At 64.0% G+C, this 17101-nt stretch overlaps 1 protein-coding gene across 2 annotated transcripts; it reads left to right on the top strand.

The window, feature by feature from the left end:
- Positions 1 to 708: 708 nt before the first annotated feature.
- Positions 709 to 16342, top strand: CD81 (CD81 molecule; the record flags this gene model as incomplete). 2 transcript variants are annotated; one of them, XM_080710988.1, is made up of 8 exons in its annotated part: positions 709 to 774; positions 10081 to 10195; positions 13458 to 13555; positions 14751 to 14825; positions 15019 to 15123; positions 15396 to 15497; positions 16113 to 16196; positions 16280 to 16342. In XM_080710988.1, the coding sequence occupies 8 exons, from the start codon at positions 709 to 711 to the stop codon at positions 16340 to 16342; spliced, it is 708 nt and encodes a 235-aa protein (XP_080567114.1). The 2 variants fall into 2 exon arrangements, with proteins under 2 accessions (XP_080567114.1, XP_080567113.1); XM_080710987.1 differs by having other exon boundaries at positions 16110 to 16196.
- Positions 16343 to 17101: the final 759 nt, after the last annotated feature.

Raw genomic sequence — 17101 nt, 5'->3', positions numbered from 1 at the left:
TGTTGGAGGCTCTCCTGCAGGTGCCGCGGGCTCCGGGACTCTCCTGGTCTGGGGGTGGCGTCTGCGTGGCCAGTGCCCGTGCTAACGCCACATCCCCTGGCTGCAGCAGCGACCCCCTCTCCCCACGGGACGAACCGCGTTCTAGACCTCCGGCCGGAACGTCCCGGGACTCGGGGGGCTTCTGCCAGAGAGCCAAAGCCCAAGATCTTAGGAGGGCCATTAGCCGGCACCACCGCCTCGGGGCGGCCTTCCGGGAATGTTCTAGGCGCCAGGGAGGGAGGGGTCCTCCCTGGGGCGCCGGTGACCGTGCTTCTGGAACCCTCTGCACGGGGTCCCCGGCAGGCAGTCACCCCGGAGCTCGGAGCCGTCCTGCAGCAGCTCCAGGGCGCGTCGGGGCGCAAACCACTGCACCGCCCCGAGGTCCCGGCCGCGGCCAGGCCCGAGCCCCGAAGGACGTGCGTGCGCGGGGAGGCGTGGGGAGGCCTCGCGGCGCCCGCGCACCCCCCGCCCGGACGCCCGGCGGCGGGGGCGGGGCGGGGGCGGGGCGGGGGCGGGGCCTCGGCGGCCTATAAGTGCGCGCGCCCTGCCCCCGAGCCAGCGCGCAGCGGCCGCCCCGCGCAGCAGTCCGGCCTGGTCCCCGCGCCCCTCCGCCCGGCCCCGCGCCCCGCCCGCAGGACCCTCGCCCGCCCGCCCGCCCGCCGCGCCGCCATGGGGGTGGAGGGCTGCACCAAGTGCATCAAGTACCTGCTCTTCGTCTTCAATTTCGTCTTCTGGGTGAGCGGCCCGGGCGGGCGCGGGGCGGCGGAGGCCCCGGCGGGGGCGCCGCGGGGCCGCCGAGTTGCGGGGCCACCTGTGGGCCCGGGCCGGGCCGCCCCCGGCCTTCGGGCCTCTGCGGCCGGGCCCGACCGCCCTCCTGGGGCCCAGGCCGCCTCCCGCGCGGGCGGGGGGCGCGGGACCCCGGCCCCTCCGCCGGGGCGCCCGCGCCGCTCTCCCGCCGCCGTTCCGAGCCCACCCGGCTCAGCGGGCGCGGAAGGGGCTCGGGGGCGGGGCGCGCCCGGAGCCCCGCCCCCATGAGCTCATCGGGGCCACCGCCCCGGGATGGGCGCCGGAGGTGGGGGCGCGCTCCGAGCCCGAGCCGTGGGGGCCGTCCGTCGCCCCGGCCCCCCAGCCCCGCTCACCCTCCTGCCCGGGGTTGCCACCTTGGGGCCGTCTGGGGATCGGAGTGGGGAAGGGGGAGTGCGCAGGACCGCAGGGCCCGCGCGCTGGTGCGCCACGGCCCGGCTCTGCGGACGATCGACCCCCTCCTCACCGACTCCAGCCCCACGGCCCGACCGGCCCCCCGGGGGGCTCTGGGGCTCGGAGGGAAGCGGGTGCGCGGTCCTGAGTTGGCACTGGCGAGTGTGACCCGAAAGACCTGGTGGGGGGGGGTCTTCGCGGCAGGGGCCCGGTTCCTGCTGGAGCCCGGCATCTGGGCTGGGCTGTCCAGTTTGGCTAGCGGTGCCTTGGGGTCGGCGTCCGGGGGCGCAGCCGCGGTGTCGGGTCTGGGCCGGGAAGTCCGTGTTCCTGTCCTCACTCTCCACTGGCTGGAAGTGATGGATAGTCCTGTCGCCTTTTGTTTCCATTTCCTGCGGCTTTGGAATTGGGAAGGGGTGGAGACTCCTCCCGCCTGCAGGGACTTGGAGTGGGTGTTGCTGGCCGCACCTCTGGGCAGTACTGCCAGCCTGTCCCTGGCCCCCCTGCTGCTGTCCCCCCTTCTCTGGGAGGTCCAGGGCATTGTACAGAACTTCTCTGTCTCTCTAGCTGGGGCAGGAAGGGTAAACTTTTAAAGCAGTCCCTGGGGTGAGTGTGTGGGACCAGGAACATCTGTTTTCCATCTGGAAGGCCAAGGATCCCAGGGCGGATCTGGGGGCAGTGAGCTGTTTGTCGGGAAGGAGACAGGGACTGGACTAGACTTAGCTGGGAGTCGAGTGGGGTGGTACGTCAAGCCTTCCCACGCTGGGCAGTGCTGCGTGGCTCCTGGGGGACACCGATGGGAGTCACAGTGGCCCTGTGGCCATCTGGGATGACCGTGGGAGTCTCGAGAGTATTGGTTTTGTGTCTGTGGTACTGGGGATGGAACCCAGGGGCCTTCTACATCCGGGCTACTGTTTTATATTTTGTTTGGAAACAGGGTCTCACTAAGTTGCTGAGAGCCTCACCAAGTAGTGAGGCTTCGAACCTGTGTGATCCTCCTGTCTCAGCCTCCCAAGTACTGGGATTACAAGCGTGCGCCACCACGCCCGGCTATTGATTGGTGTTTGTCTGCTTGGGATCAGCCAAGCAGGCGGTAAGGATGTACCAGGGCCTTGAACCCCAGATGTGGGGTGAGGACCTCCCAGAGACTTGAGGGTAGAATGGAAAGCATTTTGTTTTTTACCTTCTGGGCTGTGCAGCAGCCCATGAGGCACCCACCTGCCCCAGCTGGGAGCTCCCAGGCTCCCCTGGGAGCTGGGCCTGGGTAGGGACCGTCATTTCTCAGGCTGCTAGGATGGAGGCCCTGTCCTCCCAAGGTCCCGCCCAGCACAGAGCAGAACATTGAGAACTCCATCTCATGGACCCATCTGCCCAGGAGGGGCTGGCAGGCACCACCCTGGCAGAAGAGCCCCTGGGCCCATCCTCCGCCCCAGAGCTCACTGGAGCCCTGTCCTACTGTTCAGTCCCAGGTGGGCCTCAGCCCCCTCCCTCCCTCTAAAGCAGGGTCCTCAGGGCTCCTGTCCTTGGGGTTGTGGGAAGATTAGCTAATGCGCCTGAATGCACGCGGAGCGAGGGGCTTGGCGCAGGGAAGGCTCAGGAAATGGATGCTGGGCACAGTGTCCAACAGGGAACCCAGCCAAGGAGAGCCCCTTGTGGGGGAAGGGCTGGGGAAGGGGGCTGGGGATCGTGGACACGGCACAGTGCCTGGGGCTTGGGGGGGCTGAGGTCAGAGCAGGTTGACAGTGGATGTCTGGATGGGGCACTCTTTTTTTGTGGCTCTGGAGATGGAACCCAGGGGCGTTCGACCTCAGAGTTACACCCCTTGCCTTATTTTTTATTCTTTATTTTGAAACAGGGTCTCACTAGGTTGCAGAGGGCCTCACTAGGTAGCTGAGGCTGTCTGTGAACCGTGATCCTCCAATCTCAGCCTCCTGAATGCTGGGATTACATGCGTGCGCCACCACGCCCGGCTTGGAAGGGACACTTTTTAAAAGTTCTTAGAGAGGAAGGGAGGAGTCGCCGGTGCGTGCTTTGGGGCCAGTGGGGCCTGGGCTACCTGGCTGGATGGACATCAGGCTTAAGAAAGGGGCAGGCTGGACCAAGCAGGGGCATCAAGCACCGTGGGCATCCATCCTTTGGTGTGGGCCTCGGGGCTCCCGGCGGAAGTGGCCAATACCCGAGACTTCTGCTGCCTAGAGCAGGCAGGACGGCAGGGCTCCTGCCCTGTTTACCCTGCGCCAGCCCGTGTCTGGGGCAGGTCTGCAGGAGCCTCACCTCCTCACCTGTGAAATGGGTATAAAGATGGTCTGGGTGCCAGCAGTCCTTGCGGGAGAGGGGGTCTGTCCTGCACCCGGGACTGACTGTTCCTCCGATTTGATGTGGCCAGCGCTGCATTCCACTGGCAGGGCAGCCAGGCCCTCCCCGAAGGGGACTGATTAGCAGGCGTGCTAACTGGCCTTTAATTCTCCCCTCCAGACAGCACATGACTGTCTGTTACTTGGTGGGGCTGGGCCTTCCTTCCGGGAGAGGGGCTGCCATCCAGGCGGGTGGGGGGCGGGGGCTTCCTGTGCCTGGTCTCGCTGGGTGGGTGGGTGGGTGAGAGGACTTCCCCTGGTGCCCCAGGGCTGTCTGGCTGCCTGGCTTTGGGGACATGACCGTTGGCCAGGTTGGGTTGAGAAGAGGAAGTATGTGGTTTGTTTGGGGCAGACCAGCCCCCGCAAGAGTCTGAGCTGTGAGGGGCTCAGAGCTGGAAGGAGGAGCTGGGGCCTCATGTTCATCCATTGCCCCCTCCCGCCCCCGAGAGCCCTGCCCCACGCTTTCTGGGGCCTGCCTCAGAAATCAAACCTCCCCTAATCCTAGTCTCAGAACTGCTTCTAAGCCCTGGCGGGGAGGCCGACTCCAACCCTTATTAGTACCCAAACCCTGTCAAGGGAGGGAGGAGCTTAAGCCACAAGTCAGTAGGCTCAGAGTCCATGGGGCAGGGTGGCCCCTCCAGCTGGCCCCAGGCTTCAGAGCGGGCTCAGGTGGGACCCCGTGGCTTTGGTCCCGACACCCAGGACTCGGACCAGGCAGGCTTCGGGAAATGCTGGCTGACTCCCAGTCCTGGAGGTGTGCACCTTGCTCCCTGGGCCGCCTGCTCACGGAGCCAGGCCAGCCCGGCGGAGGCCTCACACCTGTCCAGCCGGGTGTACTCTGACCCAGTATTTTGGGTGGCCTTCCAGGGATCTCTGGACTGCCTGTGACCCTCACACGCACACCTTGTGCTCGAGTCCAGCCTGAGTCTCTGCACCTGGCAGGCCGCAGAGCAGATGCGCACTCACCCGACACCACGCGGGGTCCTCCAGGTGGGGCCAGCTGCCCAGGGCCATGTCATGGGCCTGTCATTGGTCAGCCGGGAGTTGAATTACACTCCCAGGGCTGTGGGCATCCCACGCTGGCACCGGCACTGTGGCCCTGGGTCGGGGCTTGGGGGCAGCTAGGATGAGGCCACTGCCCTCCTGGGGCTCAAGGTCAGCAAGGATGGAAAGGCTGAGGCTCTCGGGACCTGCGTAGAATGGAATGCCCAGCATTTCACGGTGCCATGGCAAGGGTGCACTTTGCAAGAGGCTGGGCTCCCCTGTGGGGGCCAGAGGAAGGGGGGCTGGCAGCTCAGCAGAGCTGCATTGATAACTGGCAGGAGGCTAACTGCACTGCAGAGCTCCCCCAGGGCCCGGGGGCTCTCGCCCCCCACACAGCGGCTCCCCACACCAGGGACGCAGCCTGGGCTGCCCGGCTGCACAGACCCAGCTTTCCTTCTGCACCACCTGAGGAGCTAGTAATGGCCCTCCTGAAGTAGTGCTCCATGCTGCCCGCCGGGGAGCGGGAGCTCGCCGACCCCAGCTGCACTGGGCTGTTAGCAGACAGTGAGAAGAAGCCTGAGGTTCCCAAGCAACCACAGGACCACAGTCTCTGGTGCTGCAGCCCCTGATGGCCCCTGGGGCTCTGTGTCCTCACCCTGGGCTCCCCTGGGGCAGGCAGCTGGGCGGAGCAGGTGTGTCCTGAGCCAGGCTGTGCACAGTGGCTCCTTGGGTGCTGCTGGAGGCGACACCTGTCCCGCCCTGGGACCCTCCACCCATTCTCTGTCCCCAGCCTGCACCGCCCTCCAGGATGGTCGCAGGGGCTGTCCAGATCTTGTTCCCTGGCATCCTGCAGCCGCCACTGCGCCCATCCCTGGCAGGGCAGCAGGCCCACACACCTCTTTCCGCAGGGCCACTTGGGGCAGGGGGCTTCCAGAGGGGCGGATGTGGGGTGGGAGAGCCCTGGAAGGGGCCCAGCCTGCCCTCTGTGCCCCCGTGGCGGGTGCTTGCTTCCTGGCCAGCCAGCAGGCCCCAAAGGCCAGCTCCTCACCCTGGCAGCTATTTTTAGATGCCGGGACAGGCGGCTTCCTGAGAGTGAGGGGCCCGCTTCCGAGCAGAGGTGAGGGTCCTTGCCCCTCCCTCCACACTTCCTCTTCCTTCCTGCAGAGCCTCCTCCTAGGCAGCTCTGTTCTAAGCCACCTCCTGGAGAGCCTGACAGCATCCCCTGGCCCCCCGAGAGGAGTCCGACCCTGTCCTCACCCCCCATACCCTGACCGGATGCAGAGAGTAAGGGGTCGGGATGCGGGGCCCAGGCTGCGGAGGATGGGGGCCCTGCCCGGCCTCTCCCTCCATCAGACCCCCACACTTCCAGCATCTTTGCTGAACCTCTTCCTTGGGAAATCCCAGGCTCCTCCACTTCTGAATGGCCTCCCTCCCTCCCTTCCTGCTGCCTCTGGGGAGGGTCTCTCTCTGGAGGGTCTCTCTCCCAGGAGGTGGGCACTCTCTGGTGTATTTCCAGCACCTGTGTGCCCCCTCACCCAAGATGGCAGTGAGCAGGTGCAGCCCTGGGTCTCCCCCTGCCCAGGCCTCTCCACAGGGACACGTGGGCGACACCGGGGTGACCGCTCCCACCCAGGGTCTGGGCACTGGTGGCCGCCCAGACCCTCCCTCTCAGCTGCCCTGGGACACAGCAGGCAGCCGGCTGGGACACAGTGTGCTCGGCCGCCCCTGGCTGGAGCGGAGTCTGTTATTTATTAATTCTCAGGAAGGAGGGAGAAGCTGGGTCCTTTAGAATCAGGAAAGCTCCCTTCTGTTCCTCGGGTGCAGCCGTCGAGGATCCCGGACGCGCTACCTGGGCTCCTCCCTCCACCCCCACCTCGTGTGGGAGCACCTCGGGGCGTCTTAGGACAAGAGTGGCCTGTGGTGCCGCAGTGTCCTCAGGCAGAGGAGTTCTTGGGCAAGGGGCAGGACAGGCAGAAGCGCAGCGCGGGAGGACGCAAGGGCGAGGGATACCTGGGACTGGAGGAGGCTCTTGAACAAAGAAGTGTCTAGAACAAGGGGATAGCTGGGGTCAGAAGTGGACCTGTCTCAGGTCCAGGCGTACCTAGGGCAAGTGCCTCGGTATGGAGACATCTTAGAACAAGGGGATCTCTGAAGGTATGGGAATGTCTAGGGGTGTCCTAGGGCACGGGGGTACCTCGGGGAATAGGAATATCTCAGGGTGCAGGGGTGTCTTGGAGTGTAGGGAGTGTCTTAGGGTGGTGGAGAATCTTGAGGTGCAGGCGTGTCCTAGGACAAGGGCATGTCTCGGGATGTAGGAATAGGTCTTAGGACAAGGGAGCGTTGGATTGTGGGGGTATCCAAGGGCAAGGAATTATCTTGGGGTGCCAGAATATCTTGGGGTGTGGGAATATTGTAGGGTACTGCTGGAGCAGGCGGTGGAACTGCTTCCCGCGGGTGTTTTTTTTTTGGGGGGGGTACCAAGATGGAACCCAAGGGCATTCTTCCTATAAGCTACACCTCCAGCCCCTTTATATTTTGGTTTGAACAGGATCTTGCCAGGTTGCTGAGTCTCACTGAGTTGGAAGCTGGCCCCGGGCCTCCTGTCTCAGCCTCCAGGTTCTGGGTTTACACGATGCCCCAGCACATCGGGCTCCCGCAGGAGCTTCGAGCCTTGTCTGGTGACCTGAGTGGGTGGTTCTGTCTGGAGCGGGGTGGACAGAAATCATCTGAGCTGGGCTCCATGATGTCCCGTGTCGCAGGTGGTGGGTGCTAGCTGCAGGCTCTATTTCCTCATTTTACAAACAAGGAAACTGGAGGCAGGGAGGCTGCGCCCGCCTGTGGTCCGGGGCTCACACAACCTGCACAACCTGCCGGGCTGGCCTTCGTGCCTGGGCCTCCGCCCAGCGCCCTTCTTGCTTTTCACGTGCTCTGGACCTCCCTTTGTGGCTGGCACGTGTGCCCTGTGGTTGTCACAACCCTTTGCTTTGTTTTGCCCTAAGCCTTGGCTCCGTGGGCAGGACTCCGGCACGTCCAAAGGCTGCCGCTGGCCACAGGGGGACCTGCCCTTGCCCGAAGACGTGAGCACTGCATGGCTGCCCTTAGAGACCGGCCTTCAGGGAGGTGGACACGAGGGGTTTTAAACAGCTTTATTTGGATGCAGTTGGCATATGCATACATCTTAAGTGTACAGCTGCTGCGTATGTTTTGACACATGTCTAACTTGGCAAAACCATCACCACCTTCAGGAGAGTGAACGTCCCCCCAGCACCTCCGGGGGCCCTCTGCCATCCCTCTTGGCCCCTGCTGGCCCAAGGCTACTTCTGACTGAAGTCCTTGGGATCCTTTGTATTGGGGCTCAGACTTTCCCTGCCTGAGGGCTGAGGCCAGCCTCCCTCGAGGGGCTCCTCTTTGGGCAGCCTGTGTGACCACAGAGGGAGGATGGAGGGCTCCCCTCCCCCCACGTGCCCTCCTTCCTCCCTGGAACATCTCTCAGAGCGAACTCTGGACTAGTTTCCAAACAAAATATGAGACTCTCTCAAAGCGACCGAGGAAGCAGAGTTACCAGGGCAACTCCCTGTCACCTCCTCCCCTCCAGCCGCAGATGGCAGCCAGCTCCCAAGGAGCCCGGCGGCTCCCTGGGGTGCCCACCATCCCCTGCGTGCCTCTTGGGGCTGTGACTAGCTCGGAGCCAGCAGCTCCCGCAGATTCTGCAGCAAGGGGATCCTGGCGTCCCCCGGCCTTGTCCCTGGGGGCACCTCGGGCTCCAGCTCAGCCCGCAGGTGGGCAGTGGGCCCTCCGCGGTGCTAACCCACACTGGCTTGCTCAGTGGGGACAGGGCAAGCCTCCTTCCGGGGCCAGGGGAAGGAGGGCCCTGTCCACGTGGGAGGGGCCTGTGTGGTCCCGGAGGGGCTGGTGGATGGGGAAGGGAGCATGCAGAGGGCACCTGGTCTCCTGCTCTGGGGAAGGGCAAGAAGGGGTGAGACCCAGGAGGGAGGGAGGAGGCACAGCCCACCACTCTGCCCGCCTCCCTCACCCCGCCTGCCCAGGGATTCCCAGGGCTGCTTGGGACTTTCGTGGGGGCGGCCAGGGCCCATGGCTTCACCTGCTCTCCTGAGCTTACCCCCCACCAGTGCCCTGCTCCCTGGCCAGGACCACTGGACAGAGAACTGGACCACAGGTGCTTCTCTTGGGGCCAAGTTCCAGGTTCCCTTCCCCTTGACCGATGGCCCTGCGCTGTCAGTCCGTCCGTGCAGAGGAGACCCTGAAGCTGGGATGGCCCTCTGCCCAGCCTCCTGGTGGGAGTTTGCCTCCCCCTACTCAGACAGGGTCTTCCCCAAGAGGCTGGTCTGGAGGAGGAAGGCAGAGCCGGCAAGCCCTGAGGGAGCCCAGCGGTGCACCCCCTGTGATTCCCCAACAGGCGCCTGCGCCCCAGAGCCTGCAGGGCTCCTCGGCACACCTTTCCCCAGGCAGACAAGGGGCCAGGCGTCAGGTGGTCTCCTTGTCCTCCTCATTCAGACGTCCACTGGCCCCCTGTGGAGTCGGGGCTTCAGAAGAGACTGTGCGCAGGGTCGCCAGGCTGTGGAGGGGCCGGCCGTGTGTCACCACTGGGGCGGGGAGGTTCAGTGAGGATCTGAGCCCCCACCATTCCCCTGAAGTGGAGGTGGAGGGGTGCCCGGGTGGAGGAGGGGCGGCAAGCAGGACTCGGGCCTCTGGCTATTCCTGGGGACCGTGTGTCTGCACAGTGCCAGAGACCACAAGGGCCGGCCCTCTACCCCCACTAGGTCTGCTGCAGCCTGGCGGAAGGGGCCGGGCCTGACCAGGGCTTGAGGGCCCGTCCCCTGCACGCCAGCGCTGATCAGGACCCTTTCCCCACCCAGCCAGCTTGCAAGAGCCCCCCACCTGTGCTGAGGCCCTCGGTGCCCTGGTGACCTCGGTGCTGCGTCCTCCCCGGGGACTTCCCTACCTGGGCCAGCAGGCAGCTTCATCCTGTGGGCGACCCAGGCAGCACCTGCGGCTTCCTGCCTGCCCCCCCCCCAGGCTCCGGAGGCATCAGATCCCCACCCCCTCTTCCTCAAAGCTTGCAGTCCTCACCCCAGGGTCCTGGCAGTCCCCAGACAACTCAGGGCTGTTGGCACCCCTTGGAGATGTTCCCTGGGTGCCGTGGTCCCAGTGTGGCCTTCGGCCAGATTTAGCAAATAAAAAACACACAACATCTGGCCAACCGGAACTTGAAATAGTTTTGTTTCTCTTTTGTGTAAGTGGATGCCACACCATTTGGGCTGCTCTTAGACTGGAGTAGGAGTCTTTGTCTGAAATGAGAACTTAACGGCATCCTGTGTCTAACAGCCCTGCCTGGTGGGGCCTAGGGGGCCGGGGTAGCTCAGGCCAGCGTGTGGTCCCAGCCGAGGGTCCATCCCTCCTGACTGGAGGTGCCAGCGCAGGGCATGAGGCACAGTGGGGTCCCACAGGCCCCGGGGCCTGCTCCTAACACTCCCCACTCTTTCTACAGCTTGCTGGAGGCGTGATCCTGGGTGTGGCCCTGTGGCTGCGCCATGACCCTCAGACCACCAGCTTGCTGTACCTGGAGCTGGGAGACAGGCCGGCACCCAGCACCTTCTATGTGGGTGAGTGACAGGCACAGGGTCTGGTCAAGAGCTCGGGTGGCCCTGGAGAGGCTGTTGGTGTGGGGGGCCTCCAGGAGGAGGCAGGTGAGTGGGCAGTGGCCAGGCCTGGTGCTCTCTGGAGGCTAGCCAGAGGGCAGGAGAGCTGTGTGGTTAATGGAGACCCCCACCAAATCCCCGAGGGGTTGGCCAAGACTAGAGGATGGTGGCCTGGCGGGGCCGGAGAGCACTGCCAAACCTTGCTTATTTTAACAGGGTTTCTGGGGAGGCTCCCCGCAGCAGGATAGGGCTGGATGCCTGGAGCAGGAGCAGCTGAGGGGGGGCTGAGCTGGAGAGGGCCCAGCAGCGTGACTCAGCCCCTCCTGCCTTATTAGGCTCCCTGTGAGGGCCTGCGCCTCTGCCCAGGAGCAGGGTGACCCCCGGAGGGCCTGGCTGAGCCCAGCAGCTCTCCAGCTGTCCCCGTGGGGGGCGGGGCCTGGTGCCCCTGGAGCTCAGGGTGGGTTTCTGAGATGGTTCTACCCTTTCGCAGTTTTGAAGCCAGCCTCGGCTACTTAGTGAGGCCCTTTGCAACTCAGTGAGACCCTGTTTCAAAATAAAAGAATAAAAAATAGGGCTGGGGGTGTAGCTTGGAGGTAGAATGCCCCTGGGTTCCATCCCCAGTACCGTAAAAAAATAAAAAAATAAAAACTTTAAAAAGGAGGGGCCCTTGGTTCAGGGCCCTAGCTGGGGCCTGGTATGGGTCCTCTCAGACTGGAAGGGCTCTGGCCCCTCATCTACATGGGAGAGGCCAGACTGCTGGGGGAGGGGCATAAATGCCATCCCCATCCCTGGTGCCCCCGGGAGCCAGAGCTCTGGTACCCCAAGATACCCGTCCATTCTCCCATGCCCTAGCCACTGCCCTCCTGGGGTCTGTCTTCCCATGTGTAGGAGGAGCAAGACAGGGTCCGCGGTCTGCACAGGGTCAGGCCCTGCCCTCCTAGAGGCGTAGGAGCCAGGGCTGGCAGTGGTTTCTGGCCCAGCTGTTCTTGGCGAGGGTCCTCTAGCAGATTATAGGTTCTGAGCCCCCCTTGATGCTGTGGTACCCTCACAGAAGGGGAAGCCCCCTCCCCGCCTGAGGGTGTGTGTGGAGGTGTGGCGCTGCATACCCTCCGGAGAGTTGGGGGGCTCCAGGTGGGCATCCCTGGAAGCAGACCAGTCAGCCTTGCCCTGTCTGAGGCCGTGGGGTGCCCAGCCAGCACCCTCTAAACCCTCAGTCCCTCCCTGGCTTCTGGTTCCCCCTCCCAAGGTAATGAGGAACGTTTGGGGTCTGGATGGGGCTCCCAGCAGACACGGCACCAGAGCTGCCACTCCTGAGTCAGGCCGAGGCTGGAGGGGCTGCTGCCAGCGAGCTCCCTGGGCTGGGATGCCACACCGTGCAGCTCTGCAGGGCAGAGCCAAGCAGCAGGCAGTTTTGCCAGTAGTTACTCTCTAGGAGACATGGCAGTGGAGCCGAGCTGACACAGCTCCTGCCTGAGCCGTGTTGGCCTGGGCAGCTGCAGAGACACAGGACCTGAGACTCACCTGGGTCCAGATGAGGATGGGCCGGCTGGGGTGAGCTGGGTGAGGGCAAGGGCAGTGGCCCCTCCAGGGCTCCTTCCAGCCCTCGGCCCTTGGCAGTATGGATGCCATGGGCTGTGCCAAGCCTCCTGCCAAGGGTGGTATCACGGGAGAGGGCGCACTGTTGGGCCCCACAGTGCCAGGCATGGGCAGGTCTGGCCAGTGTGTTCTTACTGTGGCACACAGGATTCCAGTGCCCCGGGGACCCTCTCCTTGGCTAGGTCTCCCCTGCTGCTGGATGGCAGGGCCTCCCATCACTGAGCCTGGGGCCTCGCCTGTGCCCCGTGGGTAGAGGCAGTTCAGAGTCCTTGCCCGGCCAGGAGCCCCGCCGCGCTGGCTGGGCCCTGCGGGAGCAGGTGCACACCCTGACAAAGACACTTTGTCCGGTGCCGGGAAGAGGGGCCCATGGCCGGCTGCTCAGCACTCCCTCCCGGGAAAGGCTGCGCTGGGGACAGGGCTGGGCCAGGAGGGGCCTGCGGCTGGGATCTCCTGCCCCGTTACCCAGGCAGGGCCCCACCTCATCTCGAGGCTGGGGGTTCCGGGCCTGAGGAGGGAAGGCCAGGTTGAGGGTGCTATCTTGAGAGAGAGCCACCTGCCAGGCGTCCCTGGGAAGCATCCCCTCAGAGGTGTGTTCAGAGGAGCTGGCAGGGGCCTCTGGCCAGTGAGGAGGCCCAGGGGCCAGCCCCAGATCTGCAGCGTGTCTACGCCTAGCAGTGGGTCCTGGTCCCCAGCTCCTTCTCCCTGGGCTGGGCAGGCGGGGACAATGGGCCTGGCTTTGTGCAGGGAGGTTTGGGCTGACCACAGCGTTGCCATGGGGACTCTGGGGGATGGGCCAAGTGCCGAGGAGGAGCCGGGAGGGCTCTGCAGAGACTCTGGCCTTTCCCAGGGTGAGGGAGGCTGCGGGCCCCGAGACAGCAGCGTGGCCAGGCTGGCACCTCCTGGGCCTCGGGGCTCTCACCCTCTGGCACCATGGCCCGCCCCCCTAGGAACATGCTGTCCAGCCGGTGGGTGTGGGCCAGTTAGGAGGGCAGCCCGGGCCCTGGGCCTCCTCTCCAGGCACCCCAGTGCTCAGCGGCCTGGGCTCCCCAGCCCAGCACCACAGGAGATCCTTCATCGGCTCAAAGGCTTGTGTCCCCACGGTCAGGCGCCGAGTGAGAAGCTGGGCCCAGATGGGGACCTCCACCTCGGTTGTTTTGTTTTTATTTTTTGTTGTACTGGAGATTGAACCCAGAAATGTTCTACCTCCAGTTACACCCCAGCCCTTTTTTAATTTTAAGTTTTGAAACAGGGTCTCGCTAGGTGCTGAGGTCTTGCCAAGTTGCCGAGGCTGGCCTCTAGCCTGCACTCCTCCTCTCAGCCTCCCAAGTACTGGGATTGCAGGTGTGTGCTGCTGGACCTGGCTCACAGTGACACTGGGGACCCACTTGGGGAGCCCCTGCCCCAAGTCCACTGAGATGGGCAGCCCTTCCCCGCCCTCAGGTCAGGCCCCGGGGCTTTCGGAGGCAGGCCGAGTGGCGGGGCACCGCAGGGCATCCTCTGGCACTTAGGTGCCATCCAGTCCCCTCTCACGTCACAGAAGAGGATACCGCGGGATAGCGCAGGGTGGTGGGCGCCCGCGCCTGGGCCCCTCGTGTCTCGGCAGCAGCTCACGGTCCCTCTTCCCCCACAGGTATCTACATCCTCATCGCCGTGGGCGCCGTGATGATGTTCGTTGGCTTCCTGGGCTGTTACGGGGCCATTCAGGAGTCCCAGTGCCTGCTGGGGACGGTAAGGCCAGGAGGCCGGCAGGGGCAGGGCCCCGCTGGGGAGCACCGCCCAGCTGGCCACCGCAGTGGTGGTCACAGCGGGCACAGGACGCCAGGGCTTTGGCTCGGCCCAGTGTGCCTCGGCTGTGGCCCTGGGGCTGCCCTGGTCCTGGACAGCCTCGGGTCTCCCCAGAATTCTGGCTCTCTGGTTTTCCTGTTGCGTTCTAAAATTCCACCAAGCTGTTTTCCGTCATGTCTAGTTCCTGAGTCTAAGTTCCAAAGAGAACTTTCTTTCTTTAAAAATAATCCCCACAAGCCAGGCATGGTGGCACACACTTGTAATCTCAACACTCGAGAGGCTGAGACCAGAGGATCGCAGTTCACAGACCGTCTCAGCTACTTAGTGAGGCCCTCCGCAACTTAGTGAGACCCTGTTTCAAAATAAAGAATAAAAAATAGGACAGGGGGTGTAGCTTGGAGGTCAGATGCCCCTGGGTTCCATCCCCAGACCCGCAAAATAATACTAATCATCATCATCATCCCCACAAAGCCAGGCATGGTGCCACACGCTTGTCATCCCAGCACTTGGGAGGCTGAGACAGGAGGATTGCAGTTTGAGGACAGCCTCAACTACTTAGTGAGGCCCTCTGCAACTCAGTGAGACCCTGTTTCAAAATAAAAAATAGGGTTGGAGTGTAGCTTGGAGGCAGAATGCTCCTGGATTCTACCCCAGTACCACTAGTAATAATATTAATCCCCACAAGCATCACAGGGGTCGAGGTTCCTGGGACCAGCTTTAGGTGGCCCTGGTAACCACCCACGGCAGGAAGCAGAGGCCCAGCTGTGCCTTCCAGCGCCTGGCTGGTCTGGGAGGGGCCAAGGTCTCCATATGAGAAACGGCAGGATGAAGCCCCCGTTCCTGTGGGGAGCAGCAAACAGGACGTGGGTCGGCTCTGCATGTCCCCCTGGTGGCTGCGGCCACTGAGCTCACCAGCCAGTGTCCGTCCTGCGGAGCCCAGGCAGTACGGGGACCCTGCGCCCTTGGACATCTCGCGGCAGGGTCTTGTCCTAGGCTCTGTCCTTCATGGCTCCCGGGCCTCATTCCTGGTGGAGCACTGGGTAGGTGGATCCCGCACACGCCTCGCCGCCACATCCACACACCGCTGTCACACGGGTGTCTGTCCTGACCACGGCCTGACCCCTCCTTCCCTGTGCAGTTCTTTACCTGCCTGGTGATCCTCTTTGCCTGTGAGGTGGCTGCTGGCATCTGGGGCTTCGTCCACAAGGACCAGGTGAGCCCACAGGGGAGGGAGGTGACGGGTCAGTCCTCACCCGTGGCTTTGCGGGTGCCCTGTAGGCTGCATGGTAGGCAGGTCTCGTGGGCGTTAGGGAGGGCATGAAATTGGGGTTCAAGCACTCTGAAGAACTGAGAGCAGGCCCCGGCCCTGGAGGGCGAGCCCCACTCCACATGACCACCTCTCCCAGATCGCAAAGGACGTGAAACAGTTCTATGACCAAGCCCTGCAGCAGGCCGTGGTGGACGACGAGGCCAACAACGCCAAGGCCGTGGTGAAGACCTTCCACGAGACGGTACGGCGTGGCCCGGGCTGGGCGCGGGGGCTGGTGTCTCTGCGTACGAGTCCTCCCCAGCCCAGGCCTCGGGGGTCCGGCTGTGCCGTCTCCTCTGGGGCAGGTCCCTGGGTGAGAAGGAGGTGGGCCGCGCCTGGCCAGCCAGGGGTGCAGAGGAGTCTGAGCAGCGCAGCTGCGGGGAGGAAGGCCAGCCCCCCGTGCATCTGGGGTGACGTGGCTCTGGGTCATCTCCCGAAAGGCCAGAGCTGACCACAACACTCTTGCCCCTGCAGCTCAACTGCTGTGGCTCCAACACACTGACCGCACTGACCACCTCCATCATGAAGAACAACCTGTGTCCCTCAGGCAGCAATGTATTCACCACCCTCTTCAAGGTGCGTGGTGGTGGACGGGGCAGAGGCGGGGCCCCACAAGCCCGTGGGCCACACAGTGTGCATGGGTGGACTGAACGGCAGCCAGCCTGTCTGGGCTGCTCTGCCCTGGGCTGGGTGGGGTTGAACATGGCCCCTGAGGAAGGCAGCAGTTAGCCGGGCGTGGTGGCGCACGCTTGTCCCTGGGTTCATCCCCAGTGCTGCAAAAATAAATAAATAAATAAATAAACAAACAAATAAATAAAATAAATAAAAAAGAGGCGGCAACCTCATAGGCCCTTCTCAGCAGGGCCCCAGTCCCCACTCTTGCCAGCGCAGGGCTCCAGCCACCTGGTGAGCGCATGCAGACGCCGGGGGCACGGGCACAGCAGCCCGCGGAAGCTCTGAGCAGGCAACACACCAGTGGGTGTGACACCAGACATCACACCAGGACTCTAGTGACCGAGGCCTGAGGGTGGAGAAGACCACAGGCAGCGAGTCCCGTGTGCTTGAGACTGGTTTCTAAACGGGCAGAGCTGGGCTACTGAGCCTGTCCCGTGCCAGGCAAGGGTGCGGCCCGGGTCCTATCCTTGGAGCTGAGGCCGGGCCCTGACTGCCCGCTGGCCGCCCCTGCAGGAGGACTGCCACCAGAAGATTGACGAGCTCTTCTCGGGGAAGCTGTACCTCATCGGCATCGCCGCCATCGTTGTCGCTGTCATCATGGTAAGCGGGCTGCAGCCCCGCGCGGTCAGGGGCACTGCCCTCTGCGGCCCCTCGGGTCTCACCTGCCCGGCCTCTTCCCACAGATTTTCGAGATGATCCTGAGCATGGTGCTGTGCTGTGGTATCCGGAACAGCTCCGTGTACTGAGGCCCTGCAGCTGCATCCGCAGGGGCCCCTGCAGCGTCCCCGGAGTGGTCCAGAGGCCGCCGCAGGCTGCGTCCGCTGTGTACATAACATTTCTGGTATTACTCTGCTACACTTAGCCTTTTTACTTTGGAGGGTTTGTTTTTGTTCTGAACTTTCCCGCTACCTTCTGGGGCATCACACGTAGGTGGCGTGCGTGGGGATGGAGCTGGCCCCGGCCTTGGGGGCCCTGCGCTTCTGGGCCTTCAGGGAGCTCTGCCTGCCGCCTGGGCTCCCCAGGGCCTCCTGCCCTGCAGTTCAGCGTGGCCGCCTGGGGGCCCCGCCCTGTGGGCTGCAGCTCACACCTGTTGGTCCTTGTCCCTCTCCCGCCCCATTCGAGAGCCGGGTCTGTGAGCACGCTACGCCCTCAGTGCACCTGTCCTTTCTAACTCGTCACCTCCAACTGTAACGACAACATCTTGAAGTCATTTAATAAAGAAGGAAAACCAGGCATGCTAACGGACTGTGGAGCCCCTTCCTGTGCCGGCGGTGTCCAAGACCCAGGGTGAGCCAGCGTGGGTAGAGCTCAGCTCCGGACTTTGCCGGGCCTGGGCGAGCTGGCTGCTGGCCACAGCGGGCGGGCAGGGCTGGGCCCTGGGCACTACTCCACGTGGAGTGCCTCTCTGCTGGGCTCTGGGCTGTTGCTGGCATCCTGGACCTCACTCCCATCATGCCTTGGACACACCATGCCCAGAGATGGGCAGGAGGGGCCAGCCAGCCGGG

The sequence above is a fragment of the Muscardinus avellanarius genome (assembly GCF_963383645.1).
Source record: "Muscardinus avellanarius genome assembly, chromosome: 1".
Classification (NCBI taxonomy): domain Eukaryota; kingdom Metazoa; phylum Chordata; class Mammalia; order Rodentia; family Gliridae; genus Muscardinus; species Muscardinus avellanarius.
This window is presented reverse-complemented; position numbering and strand designations above follow the sequence as displayed.